The sequence below is a fragment of the Crocodylus siamensis genome, chromosome 8 (assembly GCF_052110815.1).
Source record: "Crocodylus siamensis isolate JL-2025a chromosome 8, ASM5211081v1, whole genome shotgun sequence".
Lineage (NCBI taxonomy): Eukaryota > Metazoa > Chordata > Crocodylia > Crocodylidae > Crocodylus > Crocodylus siamensis.
Window position 1 is genome coordinate 67121827 of NC_143402.1, and position 19158 is coordinate 67140984.

Below are 19158 nucleotides of genomic sequence, written 5' to 3' on the forward strand. Positions count from 1 at the left end.
AACGGGGCCGAACTCCGGAGAGCTCAAGGTGCCGACACTTGTTGCACGTTTCCTGCACGGCGCATCCTCCGACTGCCATAGCCTCTTCCTTTTTATTCTAATTTAATCCCAGGTTTCCCAGAGCAGGGCTTGAACAAGCTTTTTCCTTGCAGTAGTTCTGTTGTATGCTAAAGCCATTAGCCTTTTTTTCTTCTTCTTCACCTTCCCCAGCTTCTGGTTTGGTTCCCAGGGGAGAAGGAGCTTTTCTTTCGCTGGTCTGTGAATGTTGGAGATTTGAGCAGGAGAGGAAGGCTGATCCTTGTGGCCTGTTTGGTTCTGCTGCTGACTTGCTGCGTGACTTGGTCAAGTCATTCAACTCCTGGATGCCTCAGTTTCCCCATCAGCATAAGAACCGCCGCTTACTAGGTCCAGCTTGCCCGGCACCCTGGGTCACACAGTAGCGGAGAGCGGATGCTGAAAGGGGGGGTGAAGCTAGCAGTACTTCAGCGGAGCACTGAGACTCCCTTGTCCTGGTCAGATGTTGACTGAGCCCTTCAGCTGGAAGGCCACGTTTCTTTGTATTATGCATCAGGAGCATAGGACCAGAATGGGCTTCCTGGACCTTTGAGCGCACCTTTGAGCCCAATCCCCTGTGCTTGCAGGCAACTTTTAACCCAAGGATATCCTTTAATATACCCACTTCCAACCCTCCCAGACAAGAATAGGGCACAACACCCAGCTATCGCCGGCACTGTAGCTAAAATCAGGAGAGGTGAGGGCACTGCCAAGGCTCTGTTACTGCAACAACAGGGAACCTGTGGGTTCATGTATACTCAGGGGATCCATGGCAAAGGGACCATGCTCCAGGCTGCAGAGGAAGGCAAACATTTCCCCTCTTCTCAGTCTGACCTACAAGATAAAAATCTTTTTGGCTTTGAAAATTGGTATGTCCTGAGCAGAAAGAGCAAGGCCTTCTAGCCAGGAACTGCTGGGTTTTCTAAATATCAGGAGGAGCAGCAGTGCAGCCCAGTCCAAACCCCAACCCCCCCCCCCAAACCCACAGCCTTAAGCTGTGACCAGCATCCCAGTTCTTCAGAGAAAGGGGATGTCCCTTTTGCACAGAAGTCAGTAGCAGTCATGAAAGAATAAAAATACTTCCTGGCCCCAAACGGTGATCAGCAAAAGCCCTGAAGCATGGGGTTACCAAACCACAACAGCTATCTTCTTATCCAGACCTGAAGAGCGCAAACACCCAACTCCAGCTCACACTGACTGATTGCCCTATTTTACCATCCCTTCCATAAACTTGTTCAGTTCTGTCTTAAAGTACTTCATATTCCTTGTCCCTACCCCTTGGCATGGAAGAGTACTCCAGATCTTCACTCCTTTGGTAGTTAGAAATCTTCTAATTTCCAGTCAAAATTGATTTGTAGCCAGTTTGTAACCATTTGATCTTGTGCCGACACGGTGGTTTTTTTCAGCATAATAAAAGCTGCTCTCCGATATGCTCCATGAACGAGCTTGGAGAGAGTAATCGGATCCCCTCTCCATCTCCATTTTGCTAAATTAAATCCATCAATCTCCTTTTAATTTCACTGCGGAAGAAGAGGTTTCCATTCCATTCTCTGAACTTGTCTAAGTTGATCTTTTTTGAACACTGCACCATCATCTTGCTACTGGAGGAAGCGTATAAAATGCCTTTTGTGTAGGAAATGGCATCTAGCTAAATAATTTTTCCTATGTGACCTTTCTATGAGCAGACTGTCTTGATGGCGTTCTCCAGTTAGGGGCAATAGCTGCAAGTACTAGCTCAACAGATCGTGGGAGACTGTCTGCCGTGTTGTACATACTGCCTTGAGAGCCCATTTGATTTTTAGAGGAAGACCTGTGCTCCCTTGGTAGATCGTTTGCCCCAAGTTGATGAGTAGGAGGTCGAAACTTCTTTGGCAGCAGATAAAAGCAGATAGCATAAAGAAGTCAGGGCACTAAACAGCTGTAAGCATCCACCCTCCTGGTCTGCAGTGATAAGTTTTCAGCAGGGCGATTTGCAATGGAAACCCCGTCAGTATTTGCTTGTCATCCTGGCCCTTAATACAAGGAGGGGGCAATTTAATATAATGAAAAATGACTGCACCTAGAAAAAACTAAAGGCATCTAGACGGCCTGTGGGATTCTTTCCAGGGGGAGATGAAGACTTCTCTGGATAGTTCTGGGACATCTAACGGTGGAAGCTGAGATGATGGGCATAAATTATCATCATATAGGCCTGTAGAGGGCTTTCCCACCATGGAAAATGCATGGCGAGTGAGATATCTTCCTTCACCTGAAGCAGTATGTTACTAGCAACTACCAGAGATTGTAGTGAAGCTTGAACACTTGGGTTTATATCTGCAATAGGCAGGTGAGGGATTGCAAATGTCCATTGAACGCTGGTGACTTCAGAGGCCCTCCGGACATAGTTGCATCAGTCCCGTGAGAAATCCTGCACCTTGGCTGTATGGATTAAATCCGCGTGAAACATCTTTCCTCCTTCGTCGGTCGCACAAGCACTGAGGGGAGAGAAGGACGGTGGCCATCCGCTGTGTGTGTCACAACTGACTCCGAGCTGAGCAGGAGGGGGGTGTCAGACTAATGAGAAAATAATGCCTCCCCTTGATTTTTAGGGAACAAAGGACTAAGTCGCAGCCGCCCTGTGACATTTCTGTAACCATGTGGCCCCGGCTGGGCAGCCAGCTTCAGCAGTTCCTTTGGAAAGGCAGGGAGAGAAAATCAAATGCGTCTTCCCCCCCACCGCTGCCAGTTGTGAAAGGAACCCTTTCTTTGAATACAAGACCCAAAATGAATCAGTGCTGCTGTGCAGAGGGATATAAAGCCATCTTTGTAGTAGCCCTTCTGTATCTTCCAGTAACCTGGACTGTACAGCACAACTGCTTCACTGTTCAGCCTGCTTTACCTGTGTCGCGCTGGCCGCCTCCTGACACACTTGCTCCATTACTGGGGCACTGTGCTTGCCAGCGGCCTGCTGCTTTTTCTTATTCACCAGCTCCTGAGGTTTTCTTATGCTTGATAAATTAACCCCCCTGTGCTGTGCTTGTTCGTGAACAGCCAGCCATTGTGCGGATGCTTTTTGAAATGCCTCGATCCACTTGCTACTCTTTAAATTCCTCTAGAGAAAGCAATCCTGTCTTGCTCCATGCACCTGTTTTTTATAGCAGCTGTGTTTTTGTCCCCATTCAGGTCACTGGCATGTCCTGACTTGCCCCAGAGAGAGAGTTTCTTATGGAGCAAATTTTTCCTTGGATCTATTTCTTCTGCAACCATTCAGCAGCTCGAGCTGCTCTACCAACCCCAAGCACTTCTGGTAGAGGAGAAAATGCCCCAGCTCTTGTAATTCAATAATTACCTTCTCAAATCATTTGTGTAAGGCTTGCTGAAGGTTGCTTTGCTTTGTAGGTGCCCCATGCAGCAAGTTTGCTGCAGCTGTGTACCAGACAGCTGAATTGTACCGTATGTCGTCAGCTGTTTCGAGGGACTGCAACTAGCAGGTGGAATTAGACACCAGCTGAAAATTCAAAGCACTTAGTTTGACAGTCATCTTGCCCTGTTTTTGTACAGTGCCTACCACTGTAGGGACTTAATCAGGACAAGATAGGGCCCTAAAAAGCGTTATAAGGGGAGCTTTTGAGTAAAATCCCCATCAAAGTTTCCAACTGAAGGACAAGGAAAGAAATGGTTCCTCTTTAAAAAATATTTGCATTCCACCTTTTCATCTCTTTTTATAGCCAAAGGAGCTCTGATTGAAACTTGCTAAATGTCTAGCCCTCACTGAAGGGCTTTTCTTTTGACAAGTGGTTATGACTATTTGAAAATGGCGTCTCAAGAAAACTTCTCCAGCTGCATATTTCAGCACTGCCGTCTGTATATTCGCAATTAGCCAAATGTGTGCTGTTGGCGTCAGAGGGCAAGGCCCAGCTGGTACAACTTGAAAGACCTGTCAGTGACTCAGATGAGGTTAGAGCACAAAGCTTACAAGGATCGTGGTAAGGGAACTGTCAAAACATCTGAACTTGTGTGCGCGGTTTCTCTGAGTAGTCAAACGCAAAATCACCAGTCAGGCATCTTTGTTTCGCTGCTGAGAGCACAGCAGGTCAGGAGACGCAGAGATGAAGGTTCCTTTTAGACCAGCGGTTCCCAGTGCGGTGCCCACGGGCACCGTGGCACCCCCAGCGGTTTATTCAGGTGCCCGCATGCATTTTCACAATCAGTAAAAATCATTATTCCAACAAATAATTTCTACTTAAATATTTTTGTAAGAAAAGGGAAGCTGCATTTTGAAGTTGCAGATCTAATGCAGTTTTAAGTAATGGATGAGATGATTGGATTGATCTCAGCTCTAAATGTTAATATTCATGTTGGCGCCCGCCGCATTTTCTTTTAAATTCACATGTGCCCTTGGACACGCACACGTTGGGAACTGCTGTTTTAGACCAACTAAATCAGCAATTCATGAGAAACGGCTGTTCTAGCAGCCATACTGCCCTAGCAGCCCGCTGTCCTCTTCCTATTCAAACTGTGGAGCACCAGTGTCAGAAAACGGTGCAAGGCAGAAGTACAGGATTTTCAAGGTGGCTGAGCTAGTGCTGTTGGAAATTCAGCTTTTGCATTTCCCAACTCCTGCAGACTTTGTTATGGAGTCAAAGAGCCAGAACATCCTTGTAGCACTGTTGAGCCCGGCTCTGGTAAACTCTTTAGAAGAGATGAAGCAACCACTTTGAATGCTGTCCTCTGGGGGAATGCTAATATGCCTGGTCTACTTTGAATTGTATTGTGATATATATTAAAATAGTACTATAGGATCACAGGAAGGTAGGGCTGGAAGGGACTTTGCAAGGTCATCTAGTTCAGCCCCCTCCTCAAGACAGCATTATCCCTGACTAAACCAGTCTGGCCAAGCATCTTTCTAACCTGCTCTTGAAAACTTCCAAGGATGGAGATTTCTCTAGGTAGCCTGTTTCACTGCTTAACCACCCAGGAACTGACTACGTGAGCTTACATACACCAGTGCACTTAGAGTTTTTCTCTGAGATGGTTGCACGTGCCCGTGCATACACTTGGCTTGTTCAGCAGATGACGCTTGCCTGTTCAGAAAAAGGGTTCTTGGGGGGGGCTTTAAATTCTACTCCATGTGTGAGGCGCACCATGTATTTTGTGCAGGGGCTGCTATCCACCCCACAGATACGTTAGAATTACCAGTTGCTCTCGGGCATCTTATGGATAAGCAGACAAGGTTATAGGAAAAGAACTACTCCTGTACACAGGAAGCAAATGTCTGAACATGCTCTTGTCTCCTTTTAATTTTTATATGCTGTTTAGGTAACCCCCCCTCATCTCCTCCTTTCCTAGCAGCCCTAGTCTGGTTGCTCAGTTATTGTGATCTAACTTAAAAAAAATCTCCTTGCTCCCTGCCAGCTACAAATGACTCGTCTCATCTTGTCTCGTCTCCCTCTTTCTCTTTCCAGCCAAATCAGATGGTGCCTTCCCTAAGTTCAGGTGTGGGATGTTCTGGGTGTGGGATTGTTCCCATGCCTGTGTTGCCAGAGCGAATCTTTCCATGTTACTGTAACAGATCCATATCCTGAGCTTCTAAAGAATTGCCAGAAACTTTGAAGAGTCTGGGAAAATCTAGTTGCTGGTTCATAGAACTGGTTGCACGATATTGTGGGAGCAGAGGGGCTGGGGGTGGTTATTGCTTGTTTTTATGCTTGTTGGAGTCTTGGCCATGTTCTGGCTGCCAGGATTTCCTAATCCAAAATGCTAACTGGGGGCAAAATTGCTCTGTCATCCTCTGCCCCTCCTTTCTATGTGGTCTTGGCCACAGTTTCTTTCTGCAATGCTTTTCTTTTGTACGTGGGGAAATATGTTGGCTTGGGTCATCTTCAGACCATGAGGCTGTAAAATGAACAGCTCATCAGCATGAGATCTGTAGATGTATCCAAAATCCTGAGGATGTGTGTACAAGTGATCTGGATAGGTATTATCTCAGACCCATCCTAACCTTTTAGGTTGTTGAAAGAGGGTGGCAGTTTGTTCTCAGCATGTCCTGATCCCTTCCTCTCCCTTATCCTTAGCTGTCGCCATGCTGCAATAGCAAAATACTTTGGAGATGCCATCCCACCTTGTAACAAGAGCTGCGATTACTGTAAGAACCCAGGAGCAGTGAAAAAGCAGCTGGACTCACTGGAGTGCTGCAGCAACAACTGGAGCAAAACCTGCATTGGGCCTGCGGGTTCGTCTCGGGGCACCTACGACCCGGAGCTGTACGAAGGAGGGAGGAGAGGCTATGGAGGCTTTGTCAGGTAGGCAGTTCAATAGCAGAACTCGATAGCTCGGCCTCCCTGAGACTGCAGCCAACTATGCCGGAGAGAGTGGGGCCCCTCCTCGACCTCCCCTGCTGCCAGCCCAGCTGCTCCTGTTTTCAGCAGATGTTTGTGTAGCGTTTTCCTGTAACTTCTGGCATCGGGGACTGGAATTTGTTTTTCCTCAGGCTTTGGCTGCCTCCCTCGAATTTATGTCCCCAGGAGTCAGAAGCTGTTCTGGCTGACCCGAGAACAACTGACTGCCCCACAGGAAGTATGGTGGTTCAGGGAACTGACCTAAAAAAGGTCTGTTTGAAGCAGGCCACTAACTGTTAGAGAGACTCCAATCACACATTTAGGGCTTAGTCCTAGTATGGCCTAAGTGAGTTGCTTAACCTCTTTGTCTATGGAAACGTGGAGATGTGGGGTGAATCTGTGAAGTGCTCTCAGCATTGGGTGCTGGTGCTGAGCGCACACGAGGTATTTTTCCTGGCACAAAGCGATTTTGTGTTTAAATGAAAGGTGGGTAGCACTGAGGGGCTGCAGCTATTGTGTTGTCAAGCCTCGGTCCCTCTGCGCTTCCACCTGGGCAGCTGTCTCAATCTGCAGCACTGTTTGTTCTTCGTTCCTCTGGTGATTGGGAGCTGTTTGTTGCGCTGTTAGTTAGCCCATTGATTTTTTTGGTAGGCCTTTTAATGGGAGAAAATATTGTTCAGCTTGAGGAGGGGTGGAAGAGGAAGCCCTAAAAGCCCAGGCAAATGAACAAGCTGCTGGGAGGTGAATGAAAGAAAGGGTTTACAATGTATCAGCTACTCCATAGTAATTTCCGATGCATGTCCTTTGACCCTTTCAGTAACTGAAAGGTAATCCGCAATAGCACAGCCCTCAGTGGAGTTCTGCATACATGAGGTTTTTTTGAAAAAATAATTGAGGTGAGCCAGGTTTTGAGCATTTTGCACCTACAGCTGCCTCCACAGGGCTTTTTATCCCTCTCCTAACTCTCCTGTTTTCCCAGGTATGATGAAGGCAGTGGTGGGAGTGGGGATGAAGCCAGCGAGGAGAGTCGGAAACGGGAGTGGAACAACTTCTACAAGAAGCAGATGAGTCTGCGCAAGGTGAGGTGAGATCCACAAGCTCAGTGCCCGGCAGGGCCAGTGCAGATGACTTTCAGCCACCCACACCTGGTGTCATAAAGAGGTTTAGTGACTAGCCCGAGATCACAATGCACAAGGAGTTGATACTAGCCCTAGAAATGGAGCCTGGGAGCCCCGTGCCCTAGTTTTAGCTCGGGCAGTTAGGGGGTGCTTCCTGTTAGCATTAGCACTCTGTTATTAATGGCCGTTTTATCCCAGCTTCTGAATAGCAGCTGTTGCTACTCACTCCTGTGTATGTGTTGCTGCTCTGTCTAGCTTCTGTAAATTGCTTCTCTTGCTGCCTTCTTCCTTCTCATTTGTGAACTGACCATATTATGTAAAGAAATTCTCCTTGACTCTGTCCGTGAGCTGGTCCCTCCCCTGGACTAGTCAAGGGGATTCTTGATTCCTTAGCCTGTTCAATATTGTACTTTGGCCCTAGTCAGCCTCTTCTCTCCCTAGAAGATGAGCATCTTTTCCCATTTGATCTTTCTCTCATCTATAGCAACAGCATGTGTCTGGCCTTTCCACTGCAACTCTTAATCATTGCCCTCCCCAGGTGTTCTCTTTTTTGCTGCCACCTCCTCCCTTTTAGAATTTGAGCACTATTCTTCTCCAGAACACGGTGGTAAGAGCTACATCTGAGGTGTCCTGTGTTCTTCATATACATCAGTGGAGAAGGAAATGTCTGACCAATCTCTGTGTTCCTGCAGGGCAGGGAGCCTGAGAAGGAGGCCTTTGTCGCTCCAGGTAGAACTCTCTATCACTTTTGTTTTATCAGTGGGTCCCCAACAGGGAGAGAGTTCCCTGGGAAAGGTGAACCCTGACCATTGTTTCAAACCCAGTGCCTTCTATAGTATCAAGTTCAGGGGTAACCAGCAATGATTACTTAACTGGTTCACTAATCCAGAGAAGACACAGCTGGTTCCAGTACCTAGTACCTGGAGCCTGCGTTAATTCAGAGCAGTGGGCTGCTGGCTGTGGAACGATTTACTGGAAGAATTGTTCCGAGTCCAGTTCTGGCCTTGCCCTTGCTAAGGTACAGAATTCATCTGTTTGAACTGGCCTGCCCAATAGAAATGGCAAAGAAAGACTGTCTCAGATGAGGTTGTCTTTCTTTAGGCCTGAATGCTTTGGAAGTGCTTCCTGGAATTGAGAGTGCTGTGAAGAGCAGCAGGTCTCATACTAGAGACAGAGGTCCCTACCCCAGTGAGCAGACTCTCACTTCAGCTTTCACTTGTTTTTCTGGAATGTGTAACCCCTCCGCGGAAAGGGATAACTTTGTAACTGCCCTGGTGGCCTTGTGGGAAAGGCAAGTCCAAGAAGCATTAGAATGTCCTTTCTCCTCATGCTGGGAGGTGATGGGGAAAGGAGTGGGAGACGGAAACATCTCTTTAATACATCTCTTCTATGGTAGATGAAAGCTGCCCCTTGAAGGATGCCTCCAGCAGGAAGATCTCCAAACTGACAGTGAAGGTAGGAGAAGGCACTTGAATTCAGACTGATGTTTCCATCCCTTTGCTTCTCACCCCTTGCCTCTACTGCCTGCTCTTTCCTGCTGTCCAGGGTTAGGAAAAAAAGCAGCATCACTTCTGAAAGAGGATATCCTTCTGGTTGTTTTCTTTAGGCTCGAGAACACTGCCTGAAGATGCTGGAAGAAGCTCTGAGCAGCAACCAGAAGGCAGCACCAGTAGAAAATGGGTATAAAACGTGAAAGGAGGTCCAAAGCAGCAAGCCCTTCCTGGCTCTGAGCCAGATCATAGGGATGACAGTTGTCACCACTATCTGCAGATTGCTCTCTGGGCCTCTACAGGAAGACTCAAGCAAAGTCTTGTCCCTCTTTTCTTTCTGGCTTGCTGGGCTTGAGAGTTTATTTCGGCTTTACTTAATGGCACCGAGGCCCCTTTTTATAAGGGTGTTTAAAACACAGGACTGAGAATCAGGACTCGTTGTTATTCCTGTCTAGCTCAACTTGGGGTATTTCTCGGGGTTGCACTTCTCACTGACCCCAGTAGGGAGGGAGGGAGGGAGACGGTGCACTTCACAAAGTTGGCTCTGAACTAGGTATGTCAGAGGAGATATTCTGGCTCCTGCCCCCTACTACCTCCACTAAGCCATTCCCTGGCTACCACCAAGGAATTTAAATATCCTCAGGCTTAAATCACTGTCCTTCTTTCCTCTGGCTCTGATCCACATATGGTCCAAAGAATGTGAATCCTGCACCCCTAGGGGAGACCCTTTAGTAACTTCAGCACTCTCTTTGCAAGCACAAAGGTGTGTCCCACCAGGCTTGACTGAAGTATGTGTTGCAGGTCAGATCCTCACACGTGTGCAGTGGAGATGGAGTATGAGGTGTTCAGAACCAGTAAAATGGCCAACTCCTACAAGGCAACTGTGCTCAAGAAGGTAAGAGCTGTGCTGGGGGAGCAACGTGGTAGGGGCTGCTGCTGTTTCCCCCTGCTCCTCATTGTTTTAGATCTGTAATCTGGCATGTGTCTGACTCAAGGGGGAAAGAAAGAAATCAATTCCCTTTGTGCATGTCGTGTCTATGTGCAGGGCAAGAACATAGCTTGGAGCCCATCCATGGGTTTGGGAATATCTGCAGGTGTATAACTTAGGCTTGGATATAAAAGGGGCAGGGGGTTCTCCTGATCTTTCTGCACCATCATTACACACAAATATCCTTGGTTAGTCTGGCTGGTAAACTTGTGCTGCCTTAGGGTAATTCATACCCTTAAGGCAGGAGCAAGGTATGCTGAGACCGAGGACAGCTTCAAGACTCCCGCCTCTGGAAATGTTCCTGTTCTCTTCCAACCCCAGGTAGCAGAAATCAACAAAGCCTCAAAGGATGGGGAGTTGTATTCAGCTGGAACTAGCAACAGCAGCCATGAAACCAAGTCAGAAACCTCAGTGGAAGATGGTTTTCTCCCAGCATCCCAAGTCTATTCGGTAAGTATGGAAGGGCACTACCCAGAAGGATTACAGGGTTCCTGCTGGTAATGGAAGCCTCCTTCCTGCCTGGAAGATGTAAGAGTTGGTGGCCACCTGGCCACTTGAGAGTGCTGAATGCTTGATTTAGCTAAAAAGCCATCCACGCCTTTTTCTAAGCTGTGAGATCTTGTGCTGCAGCCCCAGCAGGACATGTATAAAGATGGGATTATAAAATAAGGGGTGGGCCAGCTTTTCTTGCAAGATCTTTTGTAGCTTTGGCTGATTCTTCCTAGTGGGTGCATTTCCTTTTCTGGCATCTCTGCTTGGTAGCTTCTGTTGAGGGGCTCCAGGAACTGAATGAGACTCTAGGATTAAACTACCCCACACTCCAGAGGTTTCTACTGGTTGGGAAGAAGCATTTTGGCAGGAGGAAGCTTGTCTTGCTATTTCTTGTGCTGGCAGGAACTCTGCTGCGCAGGATTATGGCTCTGGTGTCCCCTGTGTTAGCTATAGGGCACTGATATGTCCTGCTACCTGCACTGCATGCAAAGCAGAGATCCTGGTACATGTAGAATGTAGCAGGCTCTAGCCCAAACCTCAGCGGGGGTTTTAGAAGCACTGCACTTCTCCACCAGCCTGTTCTTACGTGTTTGCCCACCTGTAGCCCCACAAAGTCACAAGACCTCCTGAGCCTCCTTCTGGCACTGGCCAAAGTGGCTGCCTGTCAGATCCTGAGGAGGAAGCTCAGGGTGGGAGTTGTGGTAGCGTCCACTGTTTCATGGAGCATGGGGCACTCTCCACCGCTCTGTGCCCAGTGTTCCTACTCAGCTCTCGTCCCTTGTGCCTTGGAATCAGTCTTATTTTTTGCCTAAAGTAATTGCTTGTTCCCTTGTTTTGGGGGCCTCTTCTTCATTTGGTGGGGAGAGGCCATTAATTCAGCCTTTGTCCATCCCCTCCTTAAACCCAAGCAGGCTATCTCTGGCATCAGTGCTGAGGTCTCGCCTCAAAAATAAGCCGTCCACACAGAATAAGCTGCCTGTGAGGGAATATGTGTGTGTGATGGAAGGAGCCAAGTTTTATTTGAAGTTGGCAGGCATGGGGCTATTAAGCAGGAGTGGACCCCCTATGACAGCCTCCTTGACTCTCTCTCCATCTGGCTTCCTTTCTCTAGTTCAAGCCCAAGCGGGTGGGAGCTGGATTTCGAAGGGGTTCTGACTTGTTCCAGACAGCTTCAGAACTGCTGAAGACCAAGGAGGAGAGTGAAGCAAAGTTGGTGGAGGAGGAAAAGGATTGTGCAGGCCCACAAGGCAACCACCCATGCAATTCAGGACTGGGTAATGGAGACGCTGGCTTCGGAAATGAAAAAAAGGTGACCAACGAAGCATGCACAAGTGCAGGAGGAGCAGTACAAGTCCCTGAAAACAAGGGACAGCAGCCCAGTGAGGATTCCAAAGTCTCCCTGTCGGACAGCCTTACCAAGAAGGCAAAATCCACCAAGAAGCAGCAGCTGCTGGCAGAAGCAGCAAGAAAAGAATCCCAGGACATTTCCAAATTCTTCTCCCTTTCCAAAACAGCACCAAAAGTCTCAGGACACATCTTGGCAGAGAGAGGCAGCTCTCCTGTGAATGAACTACCTCACTCTTCTCCAGAAGAGAAGCAGGACAAGCTAGAACCTCAAAGGAAAGAGGCTCAAGAGGACAACAGGGTGTCAGCAGGGAATGTGCTTGGGCAGTCCCAGGCAGAGGACCCTGCGTCAAGGAAGACTGACAGGACTGAGAGCTCAGAGACTGAACAGGGCTCTGGATCTGCACCCATGCAAGTAGAGCAAGATACTGATGCTAAACCCAGGTGAGGGCTTCTGAGGTTCTGCCTCAGTTGAATCCTGCTATGGCCTTTGCCCCATCTGCTTTTTTGGCTGTTTAACCCAGGCAGCCCCTTTGTGCTGGGAGGAGGTGGGAATATGCATTAAAACCCCACCTTGGGGATAGGGAAACTCCATTGTGCAGTTGCAGTTATTTGCTATAAAAGTCTCTGGTAAAGCCATCAGTACTTGGAAAGCCCTTGTCAAGGAATAATTAAACCAAAGGAAATGATCTGGTCCTCCTCTCCTCTCCTTCCCCACAGTGCTGAAGCTGTTACAGAAGCTGAAATTGCTCCTGCTGGGGAAAGTCAGATTGGGAAGAGACCAGGACCAGAGGAGGTAAGACTTAATGAGTCTTTTTGTCCTGTTCTTCATCACTTGACTTGCACCCTGCGTCTCCCTGGGCATGACCCTCCTGGTCTGAACTCACCTGATGAAGTTGTTCTCTGGGATCAGTGCTGTTGCAGTTACAGCAGAGCGTAGACATGTGCTCTCACTGGGAGCCTGAGTTTCATAGTTTCATAGTAGTTTCATAGTAGCTAGAGTCGGAAGGGACCTAGGTAGATCATCTAGTCCGACCCCCTGCCTTAGCAGGAAAGAGCACCGGGGTCAGATGACCCCGGCAAGGTGCTCATCTAACTTCCTTTTAAAAATCCCCAGGCTAGGAGCCTGCACCACTTCCCCTGGAAGCTGGTTCCAGGCCCTAGCCGCCCTGACTGTGAAGTAGCGCCTCCTAATAGCTAATCTAAACTTACCCTCCGCCAGTTTGCGACCGTTATTCCTGGTCACTCCTGGCAGCGCACGGGGGAACAGGGACTCCCCCAATACCTGCTGATCCCCCCTGACCAGTTTGTAGTTCCTAGGATCTAGTACGAGAGGTGCTGCAAGACTTGGGTAAGCTGCTTCTGGCCTGACTGTAGTGATGCTGAACACTACCAACTCTGGGCAGAACATACTGAAGCTATCTGTGCTCGATCGTCTGGAAATTAGGCCTCTGGCTTGTGATGGTTTTGGTTGTTTTTCTTCCTCTCTATGAAATGTGGATGGTGATAGTTAACTTTAAGTACAAGCTCGCAGCAAGTAGCTGGGGGTTCTGAGTATTTCTTACAGCCTCTGTGTTGCTGTAAATAAGATGGTGGTTGCTGCCTTCACTGAGAAACCATCAAGGCTGACCTTTATGGACCAGAGAGTAGTGGGCATCTGTGCAGTTAGCACTTACTGTCCAGTCTTGCTGCCCCCAGCCCTATATTTTTGATGCGTGATTGCTCTAGAACCTGCTCCCATGCGTGGGGCACCAACATGAATCTGTCAGTAAACCTGTGTCCAGCTAAGTTCTGTCCAGGAGACCCATTCCCTACAGCTGTCCAGACTAGTTTTCCCATCTCTTTCCTGTATGAAGTTAGATACACTGGTCTTAAGAGAAGCTAATCCTAAACGTAGCGATTGTAGAGGGTTTCTTTCATGACCCCTCTCCCACATCTCTGCGGAAGGAGATTGAGCCAGTCAAATCAATCTCAGCATGATATTCTCTCAGTGAGAAATTACAGGGTGGGATAAGGATGCTTGTTTCTCTGAAGGTAACGTGGGCCTTGGGGGGTCTGATACTGCTGCATGAACAAGCACTGTTCTTGCTTTGTTGTTAGGATATGGAGAGCCCCGCAGCAAAGAAGCTGCGGACAGCGGGCAAATCTTCCATCTTGTCCCAGCCAGAGGGCAAAGGTGTTGGCCCCGTAAAGAAGAAGGTGACTTTTGATCCAAGCTTGTCAGAGGTTGATAAAGAAGGAACCACCAAGACCATCCAGCCAGTTATCAAAGGCATGTCCCTCAAGGAGACAGCAGACATAGTCGTCAAGTATTTGACCCCGTTTTATAAGGGGGGCAAATTTGCTTCCAAGGTAAGACATAGTCTATAGCTTCCTCTATCAAGAGGAGACTGCAGCAGCATCTTGACAAGGCTTTGGGATGTGGAAAGGATGCATGGACTCAGTGGGCTGCTAATGTTTGATTGTAAGGACTCCCTGCGACGTGGTGGTTGAACATAATGCACAACCGGAGTGGAGTTCAGCTGTCTTAATGACCCAGGAAGCAAAACTCCCTTACAGACAAAGACAGGATGCAGTCACAGTAGCCAGAGGTGTCTGGGACCCTGATGCCGTGTCATGTTTGTCCTGTCAGATTTCTGAATTTTGAAAAGTTTGGCTCCAGTCTGTTCTAGCTAAGACCTTCAGGACACAATCTATATGTGTATACACACAAAGAGCATAGTGTAATGGGTCTCCAGTTTTGTTCCGTAGACAAGTGCAGTCCAAATAATATACTCTTAATGCTTCACCTGCATCGTGTTAGGTGCTGGACAACTTAGAAATGTTCATGCTTGACATGGTGATGGTTTCAGCAGCAAGTGACCATTGCTCTCTGCTTCTTCCTCTACACTTCAGGATCTATTTAAGGGGTTTGCCCGACACCTCTCTCACTTACTAACTGAAGAGAAGAACCCCATCCGCAAGACAGGTGAGTTGGCTGCTGTTGGTGAATGGGGTGTCTTAGGTGCTAAATGGGTTACTGCTCTCTCAAAGTAAGGAGAATGTTGGACCCAGCTGGGGCAAGGGGTGGTACAGGATTGTCTCTTCAAAGGGGCCTTATCCTCTCTCTGCAGTTAAAGAAGAAGCACAAAGACTCATCAAGGAGTTTTTCAAAACAAGGGTCAAGTGTGAAAACGAGGCAGACTGGCAGGAGCTGTCCAGTTTGGAGAGATGATCCCCCTGCTCTTCTGCTGGCTCCATTCCTGCCTGTGGTCACTGGCCTCCAAGGAGTTTCATGGAGATGCAGAGGGGAGCTTTCCAGCCGTGCTGCTTTTTGGTTCTTTGAATCTCTGCCACCTTGGTGGCCCTGACATCATCTCTAGGAAAGCAACCCTTGTGGTTTTGCCTGCAGGCATTCTCCAGCAATGAAGAGACGATGCCATCTTTGTCAGCCCTTGCTTGGAGGTCTGCCATCGTTAATGCTGCTCTCCTCGCGTGCTCTGTGATGCCCCCCACCTCTGCTTCCCACTGTGGTTTGAGAAGGGCTTTAGAACTGCAGGCTGTGGTGGAGAGGGATGTGGCTGGGATGCTGCTGCTGCTGCTGCTCCCTGGCAGTGTTTCCCCACCCCCAACTTTATTTAAATTTTTACCAAAAGAAGCCTTATGCTGAGAACTCAGCTGCATGTGTTTTGCTCAGGGTTTGTACTGATGGAAGATGACAGCCATGTTCCTGACACTTACTCTAAGGGAAAGAGAAAACAGTTCTACCCTGCAGCAGCTAGAACCAGGGGCCCCAATAGGTCTTTTTTTCATTTGTGTTTGTTTCTTTTAAGCCTGGATTTAATTTATTGCTGGTAGTTCTGTCTGCCCTTTTAAATACAAATTGGGCATTACTGCCCTATAATAGACTGACTGGCTGCTCTCTCAGTATTAACCTCCCCAAATGGTTGTGTTTATAAGGGGTTGGCATCAAAGCGGGTGACTTTTTCCCCCCCAGCATTTTCCTAAAAGCCATATCAACTAGCTGTGCCTAACCTAGGGACTGCAATATAGAGAGTGATGCTGACTAGATACCCACTGTTGTGAGTATGCTAGGAGCTCCTCTATCTGCACAAGGCCCTGAAGTGGAAGGAGCCAGTAAGTCTTAACCTGGCTCCCAGGAACATTGGTGTTTTGTTGGGTTCTGCCTTTGTTTGTCTAGAGAAGATAGTGCCACTAGACTGACCCACTGCTTGAGAAGCCAGGAGAGGAATGAGCTTCAAGTAGCTTGTACCTGGGGAAACTGGGCTTTTTATATGTACTGAAGGGTACGTGACAAACTGATAATAAATAATGACTGTTGCTACAGGCTCTTTTCTTAGTTCTTGCTGTTTCATTTTACACAGAACATTATTCTGTTACTGAAATGTATTTGTTGTTGACCATGCAAGAGGTGTCGTATGGTGAATGAAGAGGTAAGAAGAGCTTAGGCCCTTAGGGAACTGAAAGGTAATGTCTGCTGGAAGGAAAAACTAGATTCTCTCCCCCTTATGAATACTGGATTCGGATCAGGTAGCAGGAAATGGCACTCTGCAGTGGGCCTAAAGTTTGCCATAGAAACTCCCTAGCCTAGAGTAAGGTTTGCGGGGTGTGCAGAACTGAGCAGGAGCTGGTGCTGGGTCCCACACAATACTGCTACCTGCAACCTTGCTCCTTGTGCTAGAACCACGCCTGTACTGCAGGTTCACATCCCAGTTGTGTCAGCTGTTTGTCTTGCACAAAGTTGTGTGGGGTACAGTTCACCATATGCTAGGATCTTTCAGCCATGGCCTTAGATCATTGCTTTGCATTGCAGTTAAAGGCCCCACCAAACTCTTCAGGTGAGTAGAGGTTGCACTGTTGGAGTTAGCCAAGATCTCTAAGCAGAGAAGTTGTGCTGCTGGCTGATTATCTGCCTTGCTGCAGCCCTCCGAGGTGCTCTAGGTTAGTGTCATGCACTGCAGTGCTACTGTGGTAACCTGCTCTCTGCAGGCACACTCTCCTTCCAGTTCTCTTATAAGCTCTTAAGGGCCTTTCAGCCATCAGAGAAAGATGTGCAAAGCTGCTCAGACTGTCTTACCTCTGCTGTCCACAGCAGTACTTCTTCCCCTCGTCTCTGCTGCCACAAGGGCTGCATCTGCTTATTCCAGGGCACTAGGAGAAGGCAGGGTAAGGCCAGCAGCAATTCCCAGCTCTACCAGCTGAAAATGTGCACGCTCATCTCCCAGCAGCCCTTGCCTTTGTCCGGTTGTAACTAAGTCCACATTCCACTCCTCCTGCTTATATTTTCCCACCCTCCCCTGAAGCAGGTGCTTCTTAGCCCTAAGGCAATGCACGTGTCTGTATTATGCGGTTACTAGTTTTAATAAACTTACTCTTTAGCAGCTACAAAACTTTTTCATTTTGCTTCTGCAGAAGCATAAACCTCATGAGTCCAGTTGGAAATCCAGAGTAATAAAAATAAATTAAGGACCTTGCATTTTTTTCCCCCAATCCATCATATTCCAGTGGGCAGATAAGCTATGAACTCAGGTATCCACAGATGTTGTATCTCAATTCTAAGTGAGGGCTATGTTAGAAGGAAAAAGCAGCATATACTGTACAGTTAATAGTAAACCAATTTAGCAGTAAACTTTCTTACCAATGCAACCCAACTTCTGCCTTGGCAGGTGCCATGATTGTGTATTAACACTGATCTGTCCTGCAAGTCATGGGGATGCTTTCAGGCAGGTTTCTGGTGGTAGGACTCTGGGCCAGGGCAGTTCTTGCACTTCAGGGTGGAGTAGGGGCTGGTCTCTCGCACTTCACTCCCCACAAATGCAGCCATATCTGAGCCTTGGTTTCTCCTTGGGATGCAAAGTCTCTGAAAAGTACCAGTCTCTGTTGCTGTTACTATTTAAGAGATTAGTTGGCATGGGGGGGATGCTGCCCCCTGCAGTTTCCCGACATCACTGGCCTTTCCCTTCCTTACTTGCACCTGCGTAGCTGTTCTATGAGTGGGGCTTAGAGCCCGGGGAAAAGAGCGAATCTTGTTCTGCTTTCTGGAAGCCAGGTTTACTGGGTGGGGCACCTCTACAACTCCAGCAGACAGTGAAGGCAGCTGACAAGCAAACCATCTCTATGGTACGAAGAGATGAGAGGGTGCACGAGGGGAGGCTGTTCAGAGTTGTAGTGAGGCAGGATAGAAGATAGAACTCCAATGTGATGACAATCCTGGGCAGCAGGGAAGGGAGGGCACCTCCGAACACTGTCGGAGCTCATGCCAGGAGTGCTGATGTGGTGTCCAGAGCTGAAGGAAAGGGAGGGCTGGCATGCGTCTCTAAGGCTGAAATTCTCCCTCATCCAAAATGATGGAGATCGTTTGATACATTTCTTTAGCCTGTCAAGATAGAAACCAGCTTGAGTAAGTTCTGCTTCACTCATTTTATGCCCCCTTCTCATCCCCTTGCTTTTTTTGGCACTGCTGAGGAAATTCAGATGCAGACAGAGACTATATTGATCTCCTGTTTAACTGGCTGCGGTCTTGAACTGCTGTCTTCCTTTGCCCCTGCCATGACCTTCCCTTTGGAAAAAGTCTTCTCCCTATTCCTGATCTCTCCTAGAGGGTAGCCAGGTCTTAAGAACCCATGTAGCTCAATAGGCTTCGCCTCTGTGTTCTCTGGCCAATCTTATGACTTTTTACCACTAGGACTGGTAGTTGGGGAGGTAGAAATAGTTGTATTGTCACCTGGACCCTGCATTATATTATGTTGTTGCAACAGCATTTGTACCATCAAAGGATGTATTGTATAGAGAGAAGAACAGGTCAACTCTGGGAAATCAGTGGAGGAAAAAGAAGTTTGGTGAACTCAGAGCACAATAAAGGATTTTGCAATAATGCTTCCCCTACAAGATGCTCTAATCTCCCTAGAGACAAGCTCTTAGGGTGGAGTAAACTGCTTAACAGTGAGAAATTACTGCACGAGAACTCAAGCACACAAAGCCCTGTATGCTTCCAAAGGAGACAGAAGGGCCCTAACTTTGTGTAGCCTGAGAGCGCACATCCAGGGGGCTGGGGTTCTTGTCACCCCTCCATTCCAGGTGCCCTGCACAGACAAGCCTGGAGTGCCTTGCTGCACTTCAGTGAGACCAGCATATGTATTCCTGTTGAGCAGTTGCTACAGATGACACCCTCAGCACCAGTCAGTCTGGGCTCTTTCCCATCTGGATAGGCCCTTGGGCACTGGGCTGAACTGTGGGGGTGGACTTCCTGTGCCCTTGGAGTGCTTCTGGCTTCTGCAATGCAGCTTCTGAGCAGCACCCAATGGTTTAGCGTTCATGTTACCCCATCTTCAGCTGGGCAAGGAGACTGGAGACCA

The 19158-nt window shown here is 48.1% G+C and overlaps 2 protein-coding genes across 6 annotated transcripts in view; one reads left to right on the forward strand and one right to left on the reverse strand.

Moving 5' to 3' along the window:
- Positions 1-16134, forward strand: part of RECQL5 (RecQ like helicase 5) — a 46808-nt gene extending 30674 nt beyond the window's left edge. For all 5 annotated transcript variants that reach the window (XM_090061325.1, XM_090061323.1, XM_090061327.1 and 2 more), the window contains 12 exons: positions 6108-6335; positions 7351-7450; positions 8182-8218; positions 8886-8944; positions 9096-9169; positions 9781-9874; positions 10289-10417; positions 11571-12247; positions 12524-12599; positions 13904-14155; positions 14699-14771; positions 14917-16134. In XM_090061325.1, the coding sequence (XP_089917451.1) occupies positions 6108-6335; positions 7351-7450; positions 8182-8218; positions 8886-8944; positions 9096-9169; positions 9781-9874; positions 10289-10417; positions 11571-12247; positions 12524-12599; positions 13904-14155; positions 14699-14771; positions 14917-15017 (1900 nt within the window). In that variant the 3' untranslated portion in view covers positions 15018-16134. The remainder of the gene's footprint in view (positions 1-6107; positions 6336-7350; positions 7451-8181; positions 8219-8885; positions 8945-9095; positions 9170-9780; positions 9875-10288; positions 10418-11570; positions 12248-12523; positions 12600-13903; positions 14156-14698; positions 14772-14916) is intronic.
- A 147-nt stretch (positions 16135-16281) lies between these two features.
- MYO15B (myosin XVB) overlaps positions 16282-19158 on the reverse strand; it is an 88147-nt gene continuing 85270 nt past the window's right edge. The window contains exon 66 of the mRNA XM_090061590.1: positions 16282-18179. Within this exon, the coding sequence (XP_089917716.1) occupies positions 18120-18179 (60 nt within the window). The 3' untranslated portion in view covers positions 16282-18119. The remainder of the gene's footprint in view (positions 18180-19158) is intronic.